The following is a 22298-nucleotide window of genomic DNA, read 5'->3' as shown; positions in this document are numbered from 1 at the left end:
CAATATTAGAAATAAGATAAGGTAGTTAAGGGACGGCCTCATCCACAAAAAAAAGAAAAAAAAATTTCACGCTGCATCGAAATCAGTTACAAAGTGATTATAGATGTATATTCTCATTATAAAATTTTTCACTAGTTCACTGTGAAAGAAAATTCGGATGCAGTTTTCTTTATAAATGGCTAAAGGATGGAGAATAACACTGTTGGGTCTCTAATAATGCTTGTAGAATATTCAAGGTAAATGGATTCAAGGTAAAATTAGTATGACCCTGTATAAAATCATATACCTTATGCTGGAAGGCACAAGCCATTTGCAAAGATGGCTAGAATTTTGCTCAGCGCCTGGGTTTATCTCAAGACTCCCAGTAACCTTAAAGCCTAGACTAAGATTTATTTCCCTCCCATACATTTGTTCTTTAAATCCTTTCAGTTTCATGAAGCCAAGAGTCAGGCATTTCTATAAACTGAGCATGACCAAATGTTTGGAGGTGCACAGAAAGTTCAGTTCTGACACCGATCACTTATTTCCTATTTTGATGAAAAATGTAATTAACAGACTGAAATATGGCATCATAGTTCATCCAACTGACTTTATCTACTTTTCAAAATCTGATCATTTTTTTTTGACATTAACACAATTGTTTATCTCTGGAAAGCTGACAGGCATCCTTTCCATGCAGGTAATTCATATGTTTATAACTGAGCCAGCCTCTCAGAGAGATTATTTAATTCTGCTTTATCTCCCACACTTCTCATGCTATTGTATATACCCTTAGTGCTTTACTTTTCTAACCCTTTAAACATTCAACTTTCAGTTAACGTGCACTAAATCCACCCTGGAGCTGCCTAGGCTTGAATGAGGATATCATACCAAATGGTCCTCTTGGACCAGTGAGTTGACCATTTCCGCCCATTTTGTTACCTATCCCCTAATGTCTTTTCTTTTCCTAGAGCACTCATAAATATACCGACTTGAAGCTCTCACACAGATTTCATTGCACATTTATCCATTCGTGGCCCAGATTGTGGAACTACTTAGCCTTCCTTAATTTAAGTAGTTTTGTGGCATATGCATTGAGTGGCTCAGGTAAGATCTAGATTGCTAATCCCCAACACTGTCATTGCTGAGAAAGCACTGTAGGCAGGGAGAAGTGGTAATATTATTACTTATCTAGTGCCTTAATCAAATACATGAAAAAGGAAATCTGAAATGAAAGAAAACATTAATACTTAATATATACCAAGTAAAATTATATCATGCATCATTCATCTAATAAGACCACTTAATCATTGTTTGGAGACTCTGAAATTTCTAAGTTTGTTTATTTATGGGTAATAGAGAACTATTCAGATAAACAAATAGACATACACATGTACATACGTTAGAATATATATTCTATTACCTACAATAGGATACGTGGGAACTATCAATCAAGTTGCATAAAGTAGAAACAACACTTGAGGTAAGGGTGATCTAATATTATCTCTATTTTATTTTATTTTTTAAAAAAATTCTTTATTTAAATTCCATTTAGTTAACATGTACTGTATTATTAGTTTCAGGGATGGAATTTAGGGGTTCATCAGTTGCATTTAACACCCAGTGCTCATTACATCACATGCCCTCCTTAATGCCCATCACCCAATTATCCCTTTCCTCCATCCACCTCCCCTCCAGCAACCCTGTTTGTTCAGTGTCTCTTATGGTTTGCCTCCCTCTCTATTTTCATCTTATTTTAATTTTTCCTTCCCTTCCCCTATTTTAACTGTTCATGTGGGGAAATACTGCCGTGGAAACAAGGTGGTTTTTGAAGCCAGATGGATCTTTGATAAAATCTGAATTCCTCACTTAACAGCCATGTGACTTTTGGCAAGATACTCTGCCTCTCCAAGCTACAATTTCCTCACTGTTAAAATTAGGACTATATGCTGAATGTTACACAGTTTTGTTCTAATGCAACATATATGTTCATAAAAATCACTGTGCTGGGCAAAATCACACAATAAAAACCAGAGGGTTTATGGAAAAATAGGATGGGAGTATGATACTCAAAAACTTAATCAGTTACACATGAAAAAAAAGGGAACCTAACAAAAACGATAGGAGGGATGGCTAAGAAATACATAAACACTATAATTAATATAGTATTTTATCTTAAAAATACCTAAAGTTTACTTGTGGAAGTGGATGACAGGAGGCTTGTGAGTTGTTAGTTATTGTGAAGTGGTAGAAGGAGAGTTTCTAAAATCAGATGGACAGTTATAACATGAGAAGTAAATGGGTGTGAACTGAAGTAGCTGGTCTATGTTTGAGGTGCTTGTATGTGTCAGTATTCCTACCTGGCTCAGTTCAGGCAGGTGTAGTTACTGCATTCTCTTAGTGTTTCCTGCAGGCAAAATTGCAGATAAGCATATTTTGTCCTTTGTCTTTTTTGACCTCACACACTTGAAACACTTGTCTCTCTTGGTGTGTTAGTCAGCCTCCAAGATGGTCCCCAATGATCTCCACCTCCTGGTATTCACACCCTTGTGTAGTCTCCTTCCACATTGTACCACGCGTTGGTCCGTATGAAATACAGCAGAGTGATGGTGTGTCACTTCTGAGATTAGGTTATAAGAGACTGCAGCTTCTGTCTTGGGCTCGCCCTTTCTTGGATCATTTACTCTGGGTGGGGGGGCGGTGAGGAGCCAGCTCCTATATAAGGGGACACAACGGCATCCTATGGAGAAGTCCAGGAGGTGAAGAACTGAGGTCTCCTGCCAACAACCTTGAATGATCCACAGACTTCAGATGACTGCAGTCTCAGCTGGCAGATTGACTGCTACCTCATGAGAGACCTTAAACTAGAACCATCCATATGACCCCTCCCAGATTCCTGACCCAAAGACACTGTGAAAAAATAAATGTTGTTTTAAGCTACTAGATGTTGGGGTCATTTGTTATGCAGCAATAAATAACCAGTACACTTGATTTCACTTATTTCCTATTTCACCAGCTGTTCTTTTTTTTTTTTTTTTAAAGATTTGAGAGAGAGAGACAGAAAGAGAGAGAACACGAGTGGGAGATGCCCCAAGCTAAATGCAGAGCCTGATTCCATGACCCTGAGATCACACAACCTGAGCTGAAACCAAGAGTCAGTCACTCAACTGACTGCACCACCCAGGTGCCCCATCACTGGCTGTTTTTTCTGTCTCCTTTACTGGTTCCTCCTCCTCTTTTAACAAATCTCTAAATGTTGGGATTCTTTAGGGTTCAGTCTCTATATCTTTTGAACCTATCTCTATAGGTTCACTCTCTATATCTTTTATCCTGTGATTTTAAGTATCATCTTTATACTTTATCTCCAAGCCAGAACACGCCTTTGAATTGCAAACCCACATGTTCAACTTCATACCTTGCCTCTCTACTTTGATGTTTCACACACATCTCAAACCTAACATATTAAAAATGGAGTGCTTGGGTGGCTCGGTCGGTTAAGCATCTGACTTCTTGGTTTCACCCAGATCATCTCAGGGTTGTGAGATCCAGCCCTGCATCGGGCTCTGCATGGAGTCTGCTTGAGATTCTCTCCCTTTCCTTCTCCCTCTGCCCCTCAACGCTGCTCTCATGCGCTCTCGCTCTCTAGAATAAATACATAAAATCTTTTTAAAAAAGTGGAATTCATGATTTCCTTCCCATTCCCCAACCTGTTCATTCCTCCCTTTCCTGTCATTCTCTCCAATCAAGGCCACAGTCTAGATAGCAACACTATTTCCTCCCTTTCTTTAAACTAATCCATTCCATCAGGAAGACCTGTCAATCTCATTTCTAAAATATATTTACGATTTTTCCTTTTCTCACCATGATCATCATTACCTCACTTAAACTACTAAAACAACATCCTAACTGATCTCCCTGCCCAGTATCAACCATTTCTCACATAGCAACTTAAAGATCTTTTTCAAATAGATCATGTCAGACCTCTGATTAAAACCTTTCAACAACTTTCCACCCCCCATACATGCAGAATAGTAGAGTTCTATTGAGCTATTAATGGTTAGGTTTTTTTCTTTTAATATAGTTCACCCATTCAACAAATACTTACTGAGCACCTACTAAATGCTTGGGACTTATCAGTGCACCACATAGGCCAAAGATTACTTTTTCCACATTCGGATGGTGGTGATGGTGGCTGAGCTAGGGGCAAGCTGTACAGTGAGAGAAAAATAAGAATTTATCCCATGAAAATGAAGTTATTTTTTTCTAGTTGAGCTGGTAAATCGGATTGTCAGGAAAGAATGCCCGAAGCACAGTGTTAAATTCACAACTAGGGCCCAACACTGGATTTAACTGACACAAGACTGGTTGTTAATTATAACTTTGAAATCCTTTAAGGTAGTTTAAGTCCCTAAACATCAAAGTAATAACGGTTTTAGGGCCTAAGGAAGAAAGTGCAGCCCAGACAAATATTAATAGAAAATGCGCCATGGCTTTTATTTGAAATTCTGTCCAAATCAAACGTGGCTTGCCTATTTATAATCTGACTTATATTTCTGGCAGACCAAGTTATATTGGGCTGTTTCTCGGCCGGCACAAATGATCGTTACGCTTCGTGCTCTGCATTCTTTTTATGCCTATGCCAACATTCCGAGGTGCCTAAGTGGTAATGCTTTAGCATTTAGAGCGGGAGGAAAGAAGCAGCAGCCTCTGATGCAAACCAGGACAGCCTAACTTGCTCAGAGCTCTGCGGTGCTAACTCCGTTGGGGGTAGCGGGGTTGGTCTGACCCCGCTCTGGAAGGGGGCTTAGCTCGTGGCCCTTTTTCTACTATCGAAGTGCGTTTGGCACATTTTGTATCAAAGCAAAGCGACACTTCCAAGTTTCAGTTAAGGCGTCCAAGAAGAAACTCGGCGCTTGCTGGCAAAAGGAGACTCAGTGAGCGAACAGCCCTCTAGCCTCCCTGTCTTTTCCTCGGCGTGAGATTGGCTTTTTGCTTTTGGTCTGAGTCGGCACCACAGAAAGAATAGACCAAACAAGCAAAAAGTGGGGCCGACAGAGAGGCCCAGAGTGTACCTTCAAAGCTAGGTAGAGACTCGCGCGAATTCTACCCTGTGCCCAGGAGACCTCACGGCCTAACAAAACACCCCGCCCACCGTCTACCGTCACCGCCGCGAGGCGGCAGCTCCAGGCCGGAGGGCGGAGCCGCCAGATCATCGCGCGATACCAGCCACGAGACTTCCCAGAAAGCCTCAGGAAACATCTTAATAGCTAGGGAGCCGGTTTAGGGCGGAAGGGTGGGCGGGGCTAGTCCAGATATTTAGCGGCACTGGCGGCCACGCCCCAAATCGGAAGTGACGGAGACGAGCTAGCGCGTCGAAGATACCTCTATGGTTTTCCTCCCGTTCTTGAGTCGGGAAATGGCCGCTGTGTAGTTACAACGGAGATAAGTCCCGGGAACGGTGCTTTCGGCGTTTCAGGTAGGCCTCATGCTGCATTCAAATCACTCGGCAGTAAATACCGAGGACGAGTGAATATTGTTGAATCTTTTGTGGGTAGTGACGGGTTGGCGGCTGCAGGAGGACCCAGGAGACGTTTCGTCGTTATTTATGCGTTTCTCCATCAGATCCCCTCAGGTTTTTGGGGCACTATAGGTCGAAAAGGTGGGGGGTGGGGCGAGCAACGAGAACGGTGCGCGCGCGCGCGCGGTTACGAACCTGGCTCGAAACCCAGAGACCGCGCGGCCTTCCCGTGCGCGTGCGCATATCTTCCTCTTCAACCCTTCCCCCATTTCCTCGGCCTGGTCTCTTGCGCGCGCCCGACTGAAAGCTCGCCCGGCGCACGCGCGCTTCCTCCTTTCTCAGCCTACGGCTCCTGAGGCCGCTGGAGGTGCCGCTTGTGTTCGCTTCTCATTGGCTGGGAGCGCCACCTTTCTTCCAGGCTTTGGGGCTTTGATAAAACAACTGTGACCTGCAGCAAAGTGCTTTGGGTAGGTTGACCCGTTTTCGCGTCGTCTTTAAATTCCCTTTTCCCGGCTTCACGCTACTCGTCGGTTTACGCCCCGTTTTTTTGTTATTCCCTCAAGAACGTGGTCTGCCCTCGTCACTGACGCGGGTATCCGCCTCCGGCCCTCGGTGTCGCGGGACAGTTTTCTCCGAGGTCAATCTCGGATCCCCCTGGCAACCCACTTTGTTTTGAAGCGAAGGTGTGCACTCGATTCTAAGAGTTGGTGCCTAGTTACCGTTTCCTAGTTTGGGGAGCAGGCCTTAGCTGATGAGTGGCCCTGTTGTTTCTCCCCCGCCCCCTCACCCCTTGCCCAAAAGGCAGTCTTGCAGTAGTACAAGCGAAACCACGTCTTTTTGGCAAGTGATTCAGGTCTTTATATCGAGTCAGAAATGTTGCACCCATGATAGGTAGACAGTTGGGGTAATTGGGTGGGAGTGGTGAGTTAAGGTTAAGGACTTTGCCCCCACTTTAAGTCCATAGGTTGGCTTTCTTCACATTTAAGATTCATCTTATCAGAATCAAGCAGCGGTGCTGGCAACTACTTTTCTAGGTCCTTTTTTTTTTTTTTTTTTTAGAGTTTTAGGTTGAAAAAATTAAGACTAAAGTTGAAGGCAAATGTGACCAAAACTGATATAGTTACTTCAGACACATCTTTTTGCGGCAGCGCCTTTTAATTTATCTTCGGTATTAAAAAGGAAACCAGAATTCCTTAATCCTCATGTAAATTCTCATTCCCATTGACTCTATTTGGAATGGTTGGGCTACTGTTTAGACAGTTAGAGAATCTTTACATAGGAAAAACCGCTACAAGCTTATTTGCATTTTTATGTGATTCTAGCCAATTCAGGATAAGTAATTCTATGAGAAGGATTGTATGTCTAAAGTAACTCTTGGTGAACAACTCAAAGTTTATGTACTGATGGCTCATAGCCATCTTGTTTTAAGGATACCATGTTTTCACTGTAACATGGGGGTAAACATTGGAATCCCCCTTCATTCAGATAGTTGGTAGCATAGGAGATTTTTCTTTTAAGAACATTAGTATTTTAGGACTCAAAGACCTCTAAAAACCCCTTGATAGACTCAGGTCTAGATGAATTTATTGAATTCAGCTGCCTGAATTAACTGTGTGATGAGAAGACTTGTAGAAATAGAGAAAGTCTTTTCAGTTCTACATAGAACTTTGGATTGGGAGTTTCCAGAAACTACATTCAGAATCCTTAGTTGAACACTAGCTGAATTCTGTGTAATTTACAGTGATTTATTAATCAACAAAGACATAGATAAGGGAATCAAGAAGCCCAATATATCTCTGGGTAGTAAGTATAAATGTTTACATTATAATTTTAGGTTATAAATTTGTTCCTTTTTCAAATCCAGATTCTTTGTGGTCATTAGTGTTATCTCAAAATCTTAAGCATTAATGTTTTGTTTGACTACAGGACTGAAAAAAAAATGTACAGAATTAAGGTGGTAGTAATCTAGTCTACATTTGTGTAATATTTTGTGGAGTCTTCAAACTTGATCCAGTATTTCTCCACTTAGGTAGAGAGCAAAAAGGTAGGAAACTTATTTAAAGCCTATTAACCAGGGAGTGGCACAGCCTGGTTTAGAATGCAGGCATTCTTCTCAGTCCCATGCTGGTTTTGTTTTGTTTTAAAGCAGGATGACAAGAAGCTGGACAAAGAACTAAAACTTGTGACTAAACCTACCATTTTTGAAAAGCTTTTAATTATGGAAATTTTCAAACAAAAAAGTAAAGAAGATAGCACCCATGCTCTCATCATCTAGGTTTAGTAATTGCCAGCGTGTACCAATTTTAATATTATTTACCTTTTTCTTTTGGAGTTTTTCATTCATTTTTAAGGATTTTATTTATTTGAGAGTGAGAGAGAGATTGAGAGCCTGAGCAGGGGCAGAGGCAGAGGGAGAGGGAGAAGCAGACTCCCTGCTGAGTGCAAAGCCTGACACAGGGCTCAATTCCCAGGACCCTGGGATCATGACCTGAGCAGAAGGCAGATGCTGCTCCACTGACTGAGCCACACAGGCCCCTCTTTTTGGAGTGTTAATAAAGCAAAATTTCAGTCATTTTATTATGCATTTATAATGCTGATTAATGTTGTATCAAAAATGCTAAGCATTCTTACAAGAATCACTTGAAGCAAAATTAGATAACCTGCAGGAAAAACTCTCACAAACCAGTTACCAATAATGATAGCTGATGTTTGAGTGTATACTGTGTGCAAAATGTTATGCTGTTTACATTCATTAGTTCAAGTAACCTTAAACCTGTAAGTACCATTATTGTTAACCCTATTTTATACTTGTGGAAATTGAAGCTGAAAGAGATTAAGGTAACTTGAGCATCTAGTTAATGGTCAGGTCAGGATTTTGAACCTAGTCTATTGTAATAATAGTCTTAGGATATTATTTTTAGGATTTTTAAAGATGTGAATAGCAATAATTTGTTTATAGAAATCTGTCAGCCAAACTTCCTGAATCTGCTAAAACAAAAACTTGGCTCTTATTTAAAGAACCCATTTTGAGGGGCTTTAGCTTGAGTATTTTGTTGAACTCTGTTGTCTGCTCTTTTCATCACTTGTGTTCTATGTGATCTTAATGTAATATCGCATAAAAGATAGACTTTCTTAAGGTATTTAAGAATTTTATAAATAAATCCTGATTTATTCTCATAAATTTCTCACTTGTTGGTGAATCACTTGGATAAAAATATATAAAGCAGTTTATTCCCTCTCTCTTTTTACAGTCTGTTAGTAAGTAATCTTGGTTGTAATAAAGGGAAGATTGATTTGGCATTTTGAATTCTATATATAGGTTATGGCCACATCAAACACCTGTCAGGGTATTGGAGAGAGTGCAGGAATTGGAATCAGGAGATCTGGGTCAAATTCTGGCTTAACCATTTACACTCTGTGACCATGGGCAACCTAAAAGGGTAAAGAAATCTGTTTACTCTCCCAAACTTAAACATCTCCCAGATGCTTGAGCCCCAAACCGGGAATTTAGGAACACCATTGAATTTCCCCTCTCCCCGTTCTCTCTGCTCCACACCAACAACTTATGAACGAATACTGTTGACTGCACTTCCAAACCAGATTCTGACTTTGCCTTTTTTTTCCCAACTTCGTTGCTGCTACCTTTTCCAGGTCACCTTTGTATTGAATTTCAACCTTCTAATTTATCTCCTTGTTCTCCTCTCCATATTGTTCATGCTGTTCACAGCAGCCATTTTAAAATGTAAATCTGATGGTGTGACTTCCTGATTGCGGAGCCTTCCCATTGCAGTTAGAATAAAATCTACTCTTTACTCTGGCCTGCTTTCTAGATGCAATTTGATCTGGTCCATTCCTGCCTCTTTCACCTTATCTCACACCCTCTCCATGATCAGAGTGCCTCAGCTTTCTTAGTGGTCTTTCTGTCCTGAATTTGCCAAGTTTGTGTCTTCTGCCTGGAATGCTCTTCTTTCTCTGTAACTTTGAAATGTACCTTGTCTTTAGCTTTAATGTTATCTTCTTAAAGAGGGCTCAAGGACCCACCTTTGTAGTCCTCCTCTCCACCTCCTAATACATCATCTTGTGGGTTTTTCTGCCTCTCTTTCCCTCCCTTTAAAATAAGCTCCAAGAGAGTAGGAAACTTAATGTCTCACTTGAACACAGTATTTTCAGTGCTAGAATAATAGTGCCTGGCATATAATAGACACTTCGTAAATTCAGATGAATTCTGACAACTTAGAATTCTATTTGAGAGATGGGTTAACATGTAGTTTATCAGATTATGAGGTTTAAATGAGATGATTTTATTTAAAGTCACCTAGCACAGTTCTTAGCACATGGTTGGTATTCAGATGTTTTTGGCTATGATTTGTTGATTTTTATTCCTCTTTAGTTGGGTTTTGGAGAGCATGCACCTCTTCCATAGTCCTGTTTCCCATAAAACCTAGCATAGTGCTTTTTACATAAACTTTCATTTAAAAAATATTTGCTGAGCTGATTATAGCCTTTATACTAACTATATTAAATATTGTTATTAAATGTTAAATATATTTTGCATTAAATATTACATATTATTAAATACTATTAAATGTGTGTCATACTTCACATGATTTTGGAGTTCTTTTTATGAATACTTAACCATATTTATAGATTGTGAACAAGAATTTGTATCTACTAGTGTAACAGCCTACAGCCCTCCTCCCTTTGTTATTTCTAGTGTATAATTTTTTGGAATTTCAGAAGTCATGATTTGGAGTAAAGAGGGATTTGGCAGTTGGTTTTTCTTTGGATATGTGGAAATTAAAATTAACCTTTTAGAATTGTTTACGGGAAGTGTTAGCTAAAATGAGCCTTGCATCACTTCCAGCAGTGAATCAGTATTGCTGGACTTCTGGGTCCAGAATAAAATTTTCATAACGCATCAGTTTAGAAGATTGGTTTCTTTCTGCCCCCTTGGGGGGATTTGATATTTTTAAAACTAAACATGCCTGCACTTTAGAAATCCTTTTGTTTCTGTATCTATGGTCTTTTTTTTTTTAATTTTTTTATTTTATTTTAGTATGTTTCCCTTAATTATTAGTTCCTATTCTTCCTAGTTTGAACCTCACATCTCTTAATCTCCCCAACTGTAGGGTCATGGGTATATAGGGACAATGTTCTTAATTCACCAGTTTAATCTTAACATTTCTTTTCCTTTGTATTTTCAATTTTATTGCATTTTTTTAAATTGGATCTTTGGTAAGAGTCACAGATTCTCATACTTATGTGTATTTTTTTTTAAATTTAAAATTGGTCTGTGAATTCCTTGAGGTTAGGCATGAATACAGTTAGTCTTCTCTTCTTTAGTTTCTGCTCCCCTAGGGGTTTTTGACTGTCCTTCGCACGTAATTGGTGATCAATCACTGAATGTTACTTACAAGGCTAACCTCTTCAGTGTTGATAACTGCTTAATATTTTGCACAAAATTTAAATTTATTTTCATAGTAATGGTAAATTAGTTTAGGAAGATATCTAACCCATTAGATATTTGTTTCATTTATTGCCTGTTCTTTTATTGGAATGTCTGTACATGTATCAGAATGCTTTTAGGCACTGAGCTTAGAGTTACTGTGATAGCTGTTAATAAGAATTTTAAAAACCGGTTTCAGATGAAACTAAACTGTAGAAAGGAAGTGGCCAAGAGAGAATAAAGAATAAGTAGCAAAGCATTAAAAATAAAAACTCCTACTTTAGGTAATTTATAATTACAGCATTATGAGTACCAACTACTGATAGATGACATGTTTTGATATTCCAAGAATACCATATTTAGCATTATATTAGCCACTTTGAAATTTTCTGATAGGATAGCAGCATAGCTTCTGTTTTCTAAAGCCCAGATTACTAAAATGAGAATTCAAGTATTTAAATTAAAAAGTAAAATGCTGTCGGGGCGCCTGGGTGGCTCAGTTGTTAAGCGTCTGCCTTCAGATCAGGTCATGATCCCAGGCTCCTGGGATTGAGCCCGGCATCAGGCTCCCTGCTCAGTGGGGGCCCTGCTTCTCCCTCTCCCACTCTCTCTGCTTGTGTTCCCTCTCTCGCTGTGTCTCTCTCTCTCAAATAAATAAAATCTTTAAAAAAATGTAAAATGCTGTCAGTTTCATGGTACACTTCTACATTTTGATTAAAACAAAAAAAATTCCTTAAGCTTTTATGGTTAAAAGTTCATTTCCTAGATGAGTTTCCCTTTCCCTGAAATCATAAGTGCTTTTATTAAGAGTTTATTTCAGTGCCAGTATAATTCATTGTTGTGAACAGTGGGTGTTTAACTTACCATAAAGCAAACTTGTATTTTTTTTTTCTTTGCTAGGAATTTGAATTTAGAGTTTAATTTCTCAGAACATTTTCTCCAGGAAGAACTTTACAGTATCTTAAAGACTTCACTTGACTGTTTAATCCTGCATAAAACCCAAGGTAAATAGCATTTGTTTTTCTAGTTTCAGTTTTGGTTTATTTGAGAAAATGCAACTACTTAATTTATGAATCTGAGTGATTATAAGTGACGTGGTCTGAAGCTTTTTTGATTTGGTTTTGTTTTTTGGGTTTTTTGTTTTGTTTCATTTTGTTTCATTTTGATGGCTTATATGAAGTAAGCCAGATTTTAAAAGTTGTAGGAAAAAGATTCTCTTTATCTCTCTTGCTTCTCTGTTGCGTGTCTCCTTCCACTTTTATAAACACGTCAACTTAGACTCAGGCCAATAACTCCCTTTTCCTGTGTGCATATAAGAGGAATTCCAAGGAATTCCGTGTGCATATAAGAGAATTCCGTAACAACTTTTTAACACCCTTGCATTGGTGTTAAGGTAATTAAAGTTGATTGTATTACATGTATCGACTCATTCATTCTTAACTACAACTCAGAGGAAGATAATTATCTTTATGTATTTCTTATTTATGAGAAGATAGAGCTAATATTTGTCTTTAGGATAGTTATATTTTATTTTGAAATATCTGAAACCTTGAATTTGTCATTTAATGGTTTTTGATGAAGTATGTGCAGACATTATGTTGCTGTTTCTGTAATGCAACTCAATCTTAGTACTTTTAAATACTGTTTTCATAATACTGAGCAATGCCTAGGTAGATAAAATAAATGCCTTCAAAAATATTCAGTTGTGGGAGGAATTGTTCATATGGCAATTGCAGACTATTAGAAGTTTAGTGAGTCCATTTTTATGGAAACAATTATTTTGGTAATAAGTTAGTGGAAATTTAGAAATAGTTATAGCAGAAATAAACTTGGGAGGCATATATATATGTGTATATATATAGTTTGTATAATTTTGGGAAGAGTAGATCTTCTAAATTATTTAGTCCTGTTATTTCTGTACCCAGTGAAGTTTGATTATTGCACTAGATATTAAGTAGTGTTTAGAAAAGTTTGAATATTGGTGCCCAACTTTTTCTTTTTCTTGTACTTCCAATATCTTTCTTCAAGCAGTCTTTCCAGTTTTTTATCCTTTTTCATCAACTTACCAGAAAGCTACAGGTGAACTAGCGTTGTCACATAAGCCCATTTTTTTTTTTTTAAGATTTTTTTACTATTTATTCGAGACACAGAGATAACAGAGAGAGAGAGAGAGAACATGAGCAGGGGGAGAAGCAGAGGGAGGGAGAGAAGCAGGCTCCCTGCTTAGCAGGGAGCCTGATGAGGGCTCCATCCCAGGACCCTGGGATCATGACCTGAGCCAAAGGCATACGCTTAACCATCTGAGCCACCCAGGCGCCCCACATAAGCCCATTTTTATGTGTAATCATGCAGTATTATATATAAGGAGTGGTTAATTTAGTTCCATTTTATTTTTTTTTTTATTTTTTTGAGATTTTATTTATTTGACAGACACAGAGAGGGAACACAGGCAAGGGGGGAGTGGGAGAGGGAGAAGCAGGCTTCCCACGGAGCAGGGAGCCCGACGCCGGGCTTGATCCCAAGACTGAGATCATGACCTGAGCCGAAGGCAGATGCCTAACAACTGAGCCACCCAGGTGCCCCAGTGTAGTCCCATTTTAAGGCCATAAAGCATTTAGGATGACAGTCTGCTAGGTTTATTTATTTTTTTTAGTATTATGCCAATTGTGTTTTCTTTGTTTCAGGTTCCTTATCTGATATTACTCTGATATTTATCTTTTTTACAGGACAGGTAGGCATTTGTATTGGGCATGGGATAACATCTAACATGCTGCTGTACTCTTGTATTGCTCTTTCTGGCTTATGCAGCTGCTGCCTTTTTGCATTGAGGCACATAGGTGGTGCAGTCCATAGAAATCTTCTACCTACTGTATACAGTAACTGTCATGCAGGTGAAGATAAGTAGGGAGAATTGTCTTAGTATTCATATGAAAATGGTGATGAGTAATATCCGTTAAGAAACTATGTCTTGTAAAATTTAGTTGGTCTTTGAAAATAAATAAGAATGGGAAACTTCTTTAATTGAATTGTGATTTTTGACTTTTTTGCTCTCGTTGACTAGGAGAAAAGAAATGGGTCGCTCCAATTCTAGATCACATTCTTCAAGATCAAAGTCTAGATCACAGTCTAGTTCTCGATCAAGATCAAGATCACATTCTAGAAAGAAGAGATACAGGTGAATTACTGTGTTTTAATTCTTTTAATAATGATAATCAGCTAATATTCATGGAGTGCTTACTACGTTTAGACACAATGCTAAACTCATTTATTCTCAACCCTGTAAAGTGAATCTCTTCTACTTTCATTTTAGAATTGGAGAGATTGAGAATTGTTCAAGTTGCAAGCTAGTAAATGGCAGTGCTTAGGTTTGATTTCAGTTAGCGTGACTTCAGATCTCAGATTCTTACACTGTGCATGTATGGTAAATTTCTTTGAATTTATAACATTAAAAGATAAATTGGATAATGTGAGAATTATTTGACAGTAAGCCATCTTTTGTATTATTTTATAGTTTCTCATTGTTTCTGATTCTGATGTCTCAGTATTATGTATGAATTTAGCCAGTAGTATTTCATTGATGAATATTCTTCTATGCCATTAAATATTCTTTTACTCTAAGTGCCTGTATAGCTTTACTATAATTTGTTAGTATGTCCTATTGGTGGATATTTTCCTGTTTTCTGTGCCTTCGTTCCTAAGGCGTTTATCCTCTCAATATTTATCTTAGAAGTGAGACTTTCTTCATTAAAAACAGTAAACTTTTGTGTAAATGAGAGGTTTTGTTTTTCAAATGTACATTTTTGGTTTTGACTATTGACATGTTACATTCAACCATAAGTGTTTAGAGTGGTAGAATGGAATAGTTTATTTTTCTTGCATTGATATTTATTTCATTTTTAGTTCTAGGTCTCGTTCCAGGACATATTCAAGATCTCGTAGTAGAGATCGTATTTATTCTAGAGATTATCGCCGAGATTACAGAAATAATAGAGGAATGAGACGACCTTATGGGTACAGAGGAAGGGGCAGAGGGTATTATCAAGGAGGAGGAGGTAGATATCATCGAGGTGGTTATAGACCTGTCTGGAATAGAAGACACTCTAGGAGTCCTAGACGAGGTCGTTCACGTTCCAGGAGTCCAAAAAGAAGATCCGTTTCTTCTCAAAGATCCCGAAGCAGATCTCGCCGGTCATACAGATCTTCTAGGTCTCCAAGATCATCCTCTTCTCGTTCTTCATCCCCATATAGCAAATCTCCTGTCTCTAAAAGACGAGGGTCTCAGGAAAAACAAACCAAAAAAGCTGAAGGGGAGCCCCAAGAAGAGAGTCCTTTGAAAAGTAAATCACAGGAGGAGCCGAAAGATACATTTGAACATGACCCATCTGAATCTATTGATGAGTTTAACAAATCATCAGCCACATCTGGTGATATTTGGCCTGGCCTCTCAGCTTATGATAATAGTCCTAGATCACCTCATAGTCCTTCACCGATTGCTACACCACCTAGTCAGAGTTCATCTTGCTCTGATGCCCCCATGCTCAGTACAGTCCACTCTGCAAAAAACACCCCCTCTCAGCATTCACATTCCATTCAGCATAGTCCTGAAAGGTCTGGGTCTGGTTCTGTTGGAAATGGGTCTAGTCGGTACAGTCCTTCTCAGAATAGTCCAATTCATCATATCCCTTCACGAAGAAGCCCTGCAAAGACAATCACACCACAGAATGCTCCAAGAGATGAGGCTAGGGGACGTTCTTCATTTTATCCTGATGGTGGAGATCAGGAAACTGCAAAGACAGGAAAATTCTTAAAAAGGTAAGCATTAAAGTATTTAGATGATAATATTAATACATTTGTTCTTTGAATTCTATTTGGATTTATAAGACTTAAAATTGTACCGTGATGTGTAGTTAGCTGTTTTCACTCACAACTTTATAATTCAAGTTGTTTATACTACATCTGGTTAACTTTGGAAATTGTTTTAATAGAAGCTAATTTATATTTCTCTTTTTAATTTTACTTGTTTTCAGTCAGTCCAGAATTAAGAATGTAAACAAGAAATTGAGTAGCATAAAGCGTAACTGATGGTTAATATGTAAGATCTTAGATGAATTTTGTGTTAGAGCATTGAAAGCTCACTTTGTTTTCTTCATTATAATGTAACTTATATAAATAATGTAGTTATAGTACATGTTTTTACTTGTGTGGTATTAATACCTGCAGCTGCCAATTCTTGGTAAAACTATCCGACCATAGAAAAGATAATGGTATTTCTTATTCTAGTAATGTTTGAAACATACTTTTGTTTAAATTCTGATTTCAAGCATTGCTAAAGAGTTGCTAAAAAACTCAGTGAAAATTGGTTGCTAATGTAGTTTGATTGACTCTTGAGTGAGAAAATAGAACAGGCAGGCTATTTATGGGATAGTGCTGTACAAACTAGAATTAAATTTCTTGTTGAATTGATACAGTTTGTACTTAGTATTGCCAGGAATCATTTTCTGCAGCAAAGTATATATGAAATAGTTTTGTGATTCAATTAGAATATTAAATATTAACTAATTTAAGTTCACTTTTGTGAACTCATTTCTTTTGGTAGGTAAGTGTTACAGTCTGAAATTTTGAGTATAATTATAAGTAGAATTCTGATAAGTATACTGTTTATTAGTGGTTTTTAGCCTTAAAAATTAAACTGTTGCATGTTATAGAAGTTCTGGATAATCGGATTTGTTAGTGCAGAATTGTGGTCTATGACTAGAACAGGTTTTTGGGAAAGGCTTTACTTTCTAAACTTCAGGAGGTCTAATATGTAAATTTATTTAAAAACTCAGTACATAAGTGCTATATAGATGCTTTTAATGTTCTTTTAAAGTGGAATCTGAAGAAAGCACTTTTCAGTAAGGTTTTTTTTCTCTTTATTACTGGTCCTGTGATATTGGGCAGATCTCGCCGGTCATATAAATCTTCATACATATAAGTATGCAAGTGATCCACAGTGAATGCAATCCAGAGTTACCATCCTCTTCTCTGCTTATTCACAGGTTCACAGATGAAGAGTCTAGAGTATTCCTGCTTGATAGGGGTAATACCAGGGATAAAGAGGCTCCAAAGGAGAAAGGATCAGAGAAAGGGAGGGCAGAGGGAGAATGGGAAGACCAGGAAGCGCTAGATTACTTTAGTGATAAAGAGTCTGGAAAACAAAAATTTAATGATTCAGAAGGGGATGACACAGAGGAGACAGAGGATTATAGACAGTTCAGGAAGTCAGTCCTTGCAGATCAGGGTAAAAATTTTGCTACTACATCTCACCGGAATACTGAGGAGGAAGGACCCAAGTACAAGTCCAAAGTTTCATTGAAAGGCAATAGAGAAAGTGATGGATTTAGAGAAGAAAAAAATTATAAACTTAAAGAGACTGGCTACGTAGTGGAAAGGCCTAGCACTGCAAAAGATAAGCACAAGGAAGACGACAAAAGTTCTGAGAGAATAACAGTAAAGAAAGAAACTCAGTCACCTGAGCAGGTAAAGTCTGAAAAGCTCAAAGACCTCTTTGATTACAGTCCCCCTCTACACAAGAATCTGGATGCACGAGAAAAGTCTACCTTCAGAGAGGAGAGCCCACTTAGGATCAAAATGATAGCCAGTGATTCTCATCGTCCTGAAGTCAAACTCAAAATGGCACCTGTTCCTCTTGATGATTCTAACAGGTAATTCCACATTGATGCCCAGGAAATAATCTGTGGTGATTTAGTTAATATTCTAATTAATTATCTTATTTTCTGAACATACTCCCATTTCGTATTCAAACCAATGGTATATTTTGTTTGTTGTGTGTGTGTTTGTTACCGATATGCTCCAGACCTGCTTCCTTGACTAAAGACAGGCTCCTTGCTAGTACACTTGTCCATTCTGTCAAGAAGGAACAAGAATTCCGATCCATCTTTGACCACATTAAGTTGCCACAGGCCAGCAAAAGCACTTCAGAGTCTTTTATTCAACACATTGTGTCCTTGGTTCATCATGTTAAAGGTATGTTTACTCTTGTGAATAAAATATTTCTTGCAAATTAAAATGAACAGTTAGGCTTTAATTAATGTACTCTAGGGCTATCAAGTTTACATAGACACCACTAGAAATTTGGAAGAATAGTTTTGTGAAAGAGTGATCAGTCTTGCTAGGATTAAGACCCAGGTGGAGATATTTGATAAAAAGTGATTGAATACCAAATAGAAGTTGAAACACACTCTGAAAAGCTATATCATGATAAAACTGATAAAGATTTATTTAACAGGAAGTCTTCTTGAAATGTGTCATTGTACTTGAAGGGCAGAATGCTTACAGATGATTTTTCTTTGCATGCATAGGATTTATAATGCACTCTTGCATAGATTTATAACAAAGTAAGGTCATATTGTTACTGAATATTAAGAATTTCTTTTCAATTTTTAAAGAAACGAAACCAGCAGAAAAGCAGTATTGATTTTCTATCTATATTTTTGTTACTTAATTGGTTTTAATACTTAGCTTTTTTAAATGATAAGCTGGAAAAGAATTTATTGGAATTTTTTAAGGAAAAAAAGTTTAAGAAATTTAGAAATGTGTTAGACGAGTAGTGAATTTATGAATAGTTACTAATTAGGGTGATAGTTATATTTCTTTAAGTCCTGAAGATGATAAGGGTGTTCACTTCAGTTAAAGTAATGATGCTCAATTTTCACCAGTATGTAATTCAAAGTTACTAATAATTTTCAAAGGTTTTAGGGTGTGACTTTTTGGGCAATTAGGTTGTTTTGTTTTTGTTATTTTCTTTCTGTGTTTAAAAGGCAACTTACTGTGAAATAGGTTCTCACCCAGGAAGCTACATGGTTGTTGGTCTTAAAAGCCATTTTTTAAAGCAAGTTTTGTCTTTTTATATGAGAATAATTCGTTGTAATAGCTGAAACTTGTTCCTAGCAAATTCTTTATGCAGTTGATGTGTCAAGATAGTGAATAGTGAATGAATTTCTTTTTGACTATAATTATTTAAACATGGTAACAAGGGTTTTGTTACTTGGCTATAACTAGGTTTGTGAGCCAGTTTATGACCATATTGTGGTACATAAAATATGAAACATTAACATTTTTTCTTTTTTTACCTTTTTTTGACCTGTCTCCACATTTTACAATTTATTGCTGAATTTTGAGATCAGGTTTTGATAAAATTTTTTCTTTTTCTTTTTCATTTTCTTTTTTTTTTGTTTTTTGTTTTTTGTTTTTTGTTTTTTTTTAAAGAACTGTAGTTATGTTTCATTATTGGTATTGTACAACCGATCTGAACAGCTCTTTCTTACTTTAGAGCTGAAAATGCCCAGTGATGTTTTCTTTTTCATTGTAACTAGGTCCTGGAATATGTTTTGAAATGGCAAAATCCATGTTTCAAAGTAAAATAGCTGTTGAAAGATACAGGCAAAGTTGAATCTTCTGTCTTCCTGGCAAAAATGGCATAAAAACTGAGTTGCTAGCTCAAATTCCTGGGTTTCATGGAATTATGATTGAGGCACTACCCTTGTAGTGGCCGTTTCAAGTTTTAATGATTGGTTATGAGACATGTGCTGGATATTGGGCGGTAAGTTGACACAGATGTATGTTGACCTGTTAAGCAGATAGCTTGCTTCATAATGTAACATTTCATGACTTTATACGTCTTTCTATTTTACATTTACAGCGTATCTTGAACGGTTTAAAAAGTAGTATTGATATTACTAATTTTAAATTTGAAAGAAGGATAAGAGAACAATAGCAAATATGTCGGGTTTGCCAAGATGCCAGATTTTTGGAGTAATTAGTGTTAATTGATTTGAAGAATATTTTTTGAATTGAAATGGTACTATTCATTTTTTTCTTAAATCCATTTTTTGTTGTCAACGTAGTACTTGATGAAATAATTTTACTAGTGTACTAAAACCAACTGTGTAGTTATTTCAGTATTTTTTGTTTTCTGCAAATGATTACTTGAAGTAACCTCATTGGTTCATACTGGCAAGGTATAAGGACGTCCACTTACTGTTCCTTTTTGTTCTGTTTGAGGAAGTAGTTCATTATTGAAATTAAGTTCGAGATTCTCAGTTTTAATCTTTTTATTGTTCTTGGATTGTATGTAGTATTGATAGTGCCCTCTGAGGAACTTTGTATCCGTTACCTGTTGAGGTACAAAAAGTTAAAAGGGACAGAGTAGGAGTTCTTTGTAACACTTGATTCTCTTCTGCTAGGTTTCTTGAGTATTTTTATTTTCTTTTCACCTGCCAAATGCCCTTCTGTCACAAGTGAAAATCTTTCTTGAAGTAAAGATAACTAATTGGGCAGTATTTCTCCTAAATCAACAGAGCAATACTTCAAATCAGCTGCAGTGACCCTAAACGAGAGGTTCACTTCGTATCAGAAAGCCACCGAAGAACATAGTACCAGGCAAAAGAGCCCTGAGATACACAGGTATGTGCACTGTTGTATGGGTGTATAAAAAATGTTTTGATAGACACCGTTTAAACAATATCATAATGGAACTGTGCTATCATCATGATAATAAAATGAACTTTGGTTTTATTTCTGATTTGTACCTTGAATAAGTGTATTTCCAGCCTTGAAAAGTTTGTAATTTACTGTTTCTTTTTAATTTTCAGTTCACTTGGTTTAAACAGGTTCTTACAACTTACAGTACTCTTAATCACTCCCCAGTAAGGAATTCAGTAGATACCACATTTGTTTTTTTGGGAGGAAGTTGGATGCCTAGAGTAGCCCTTTATTTAATTTACTTCCAGTAAGTTTGTAAAATAAAAATGCTTGGTAACAGGTAGAACTGTTTTTCATAAGAAGAGCATGAATGTTAAAAGTCAGGCAGTTATGTTCATATACTGGTTCTGTAACTTCATTGCATTGTGATGAACAAGTTAATTTCTGAACATTAGTTTTTTCCATCTACCAAATAAGGACAACAGTGCCTCTTTTGCAGGGTGGTGGTGACAGTATTGGTTATAAAGTATCTAGTGCTTAGTCATAGTAGGTAGGGTTTTGGTGGTGACTGCTGAAGAAGCTCTGAGAAGTTGGCAACGGATACTAGCTTAAAAAAGGCAAGGAAAGGCACAGCATAAAACTGAAGATCCACTGATTATGTAAAAATATTGGAGATATTTAGGAACAAATAACCCTATTCATGTGTTCATTGAAGATATGGAGGTATAATTGTATGAAGGTTGACACTTAGGATGATAATATTCAATTTAATCAAAACATGGGGTTTTTTTAATGATTAATTTGTTTTAAAACTTCGGACTTTATATGTAAAAATACTGAAGCATTTTTAATTTATTTTTAATGGATATAGTCTTTATTTCTTAATTATTCAGAATTAGATTAATAATGTTACAATGCTAAGGTTTATTTGGGAGAGAAATAACTGTCTAGTTATTTCCTTTATTAAAATGAACAGTTCTGAGGAATTTTTTGAACCATAAAGTTAATGTGGCTACAAATAGACTTTATTTTACATTAAGGAGAATTGACATCTCTCCAAGTGCCCTGAGGAAGCATACTCGTTTAGCAGGGGAAGAGAGAGTTTTTAAAGAAGAAAATCAAAAGGTATGTTTTGAATGGACATTTTTTTAATGTTAAGTTCAACTCAGTTAATGATATTGTATAATTAAGTATAGTTTGCATAGACAAAATGTTTGCAGAGGTCCTCTATTTTTAACTTGTAAATAAATGCATTTATAGTTGTGTATATACTGTTCCTTCCTAAAAGAAATTAAGCTGACACTATACTATGTATTCAAGTAAAACCAAAAGTAATTTTTAAAAATGATAAAAGGAAGAAATTCATTCTAAGCAAAGGGTAAAGAATCAAGTGTTAGATAAAGGAAAGTGAGAAAAACAATGATAAATTATAGTAGGGTTTTTCTATAAAGTTTTGGGGTTAAATAGATGAGCCAGAATAAATATCCTTGATTTATGTATGCCTAAATTAATATTTCTAGGTTTTTCACAGCAAGAACAAGAAGTAGTCCCCATGCTACTGGGCATTTTTGATCTGGACTAAGAAATAAACATTCTAAGAACAGATTTATAAATGAACATTTGGAATAAAAACTCACTATTGGAATTTTTGTGGGTTGGGGAAGAATGCTTTTAAACTTGAGAGAAGAACCTGTGAATGTTGGGGGAGGGAGGTCTGTGAGAATAGAATGCGTTTGTTAAGGGGACTCTGATACATTCTGATGATTTGAAATTGGTGTTTTCTAGGTAGATTAGTCCATATGGCAGGCCTTACGAGTGTAGTAGAAATGTAGGGACAAATAGCAACTGTCCATTGTAATGAAAAGGTTAGGG

At 36.9% G+C, this 22298-nt stretch overlaps 1 protein-coding gene across 8 annotated transcripts in view; it reads left to right on the top strand.

Moving 5' to 3' along the window:
• Window positions 1-5300: 5300 nt before the first annotated feature.
• Window positions 5301-22298, top strand: part of BCLAF1 (BCL2 associated transcription factor 1) — a 31317-nt gene continuing 14319 nt past the window's right edge. For 4 of the 8 annotated variants that reach the window (XR_010413792.1, XR_010413791.1, XM_045865606.2 and 1 more), the window contains exons 1-8: window positions 5301-5455; window positions 11844-11947; window positions 14005-14118; window positions 14844-15755; window positions 16982-17647; window positions 17800-17969; window positions 20303-20408; window positions 21467-21551. Coding sequence is in view for 6 of the 8 variants with exons in the window: in XM_045865606.2 (XP_045721562.1) it covers window positions 14015-14118; window positions 14844-15755; window positions 16982-17647; window positions 17800-17969; window positions 20303-20408; window positions 21467-21551 (2043 nt within the window). In the remaining 2 variants the exon portion in view is untranslated. The remainder of the gene's footprint in view (window positions 5456-11843; window positions 11948-14004; window positions 14119-14843; window positions 15756-16981; window positions 17648-17799; window positions 17970-20302; window positions 20409-21466; window positions 21552-22298) is intronic. The other 4 variants (XM_045865607.2, XM_045865605.2, XM_064598136.1 and 1 more) reach the window with 3 other exon arrangements.

The sequence above is a fragment of the Mirounga angustirostris genome, unplaced genomic scaffold, assembly GCF_029215605.1.
Source record: "Mirounga angustirostris isolate CCGP_5_RB_7025 unplaced genomic scaffold, mMirAng1.0.hap1 SCAF_8, whole genome shotgun sequence".
Taxonomy (NCBI): Eukaryota; Metazoa; Chordata; class Mammalia; order Carnivora; family Phocidae; genus Mirounga; species Mirounga angustirostris.
Note: the sequence above shows the minus strand (reverse complement) of the source record. Positions and strands in the feature narration are given on the sequence as shown.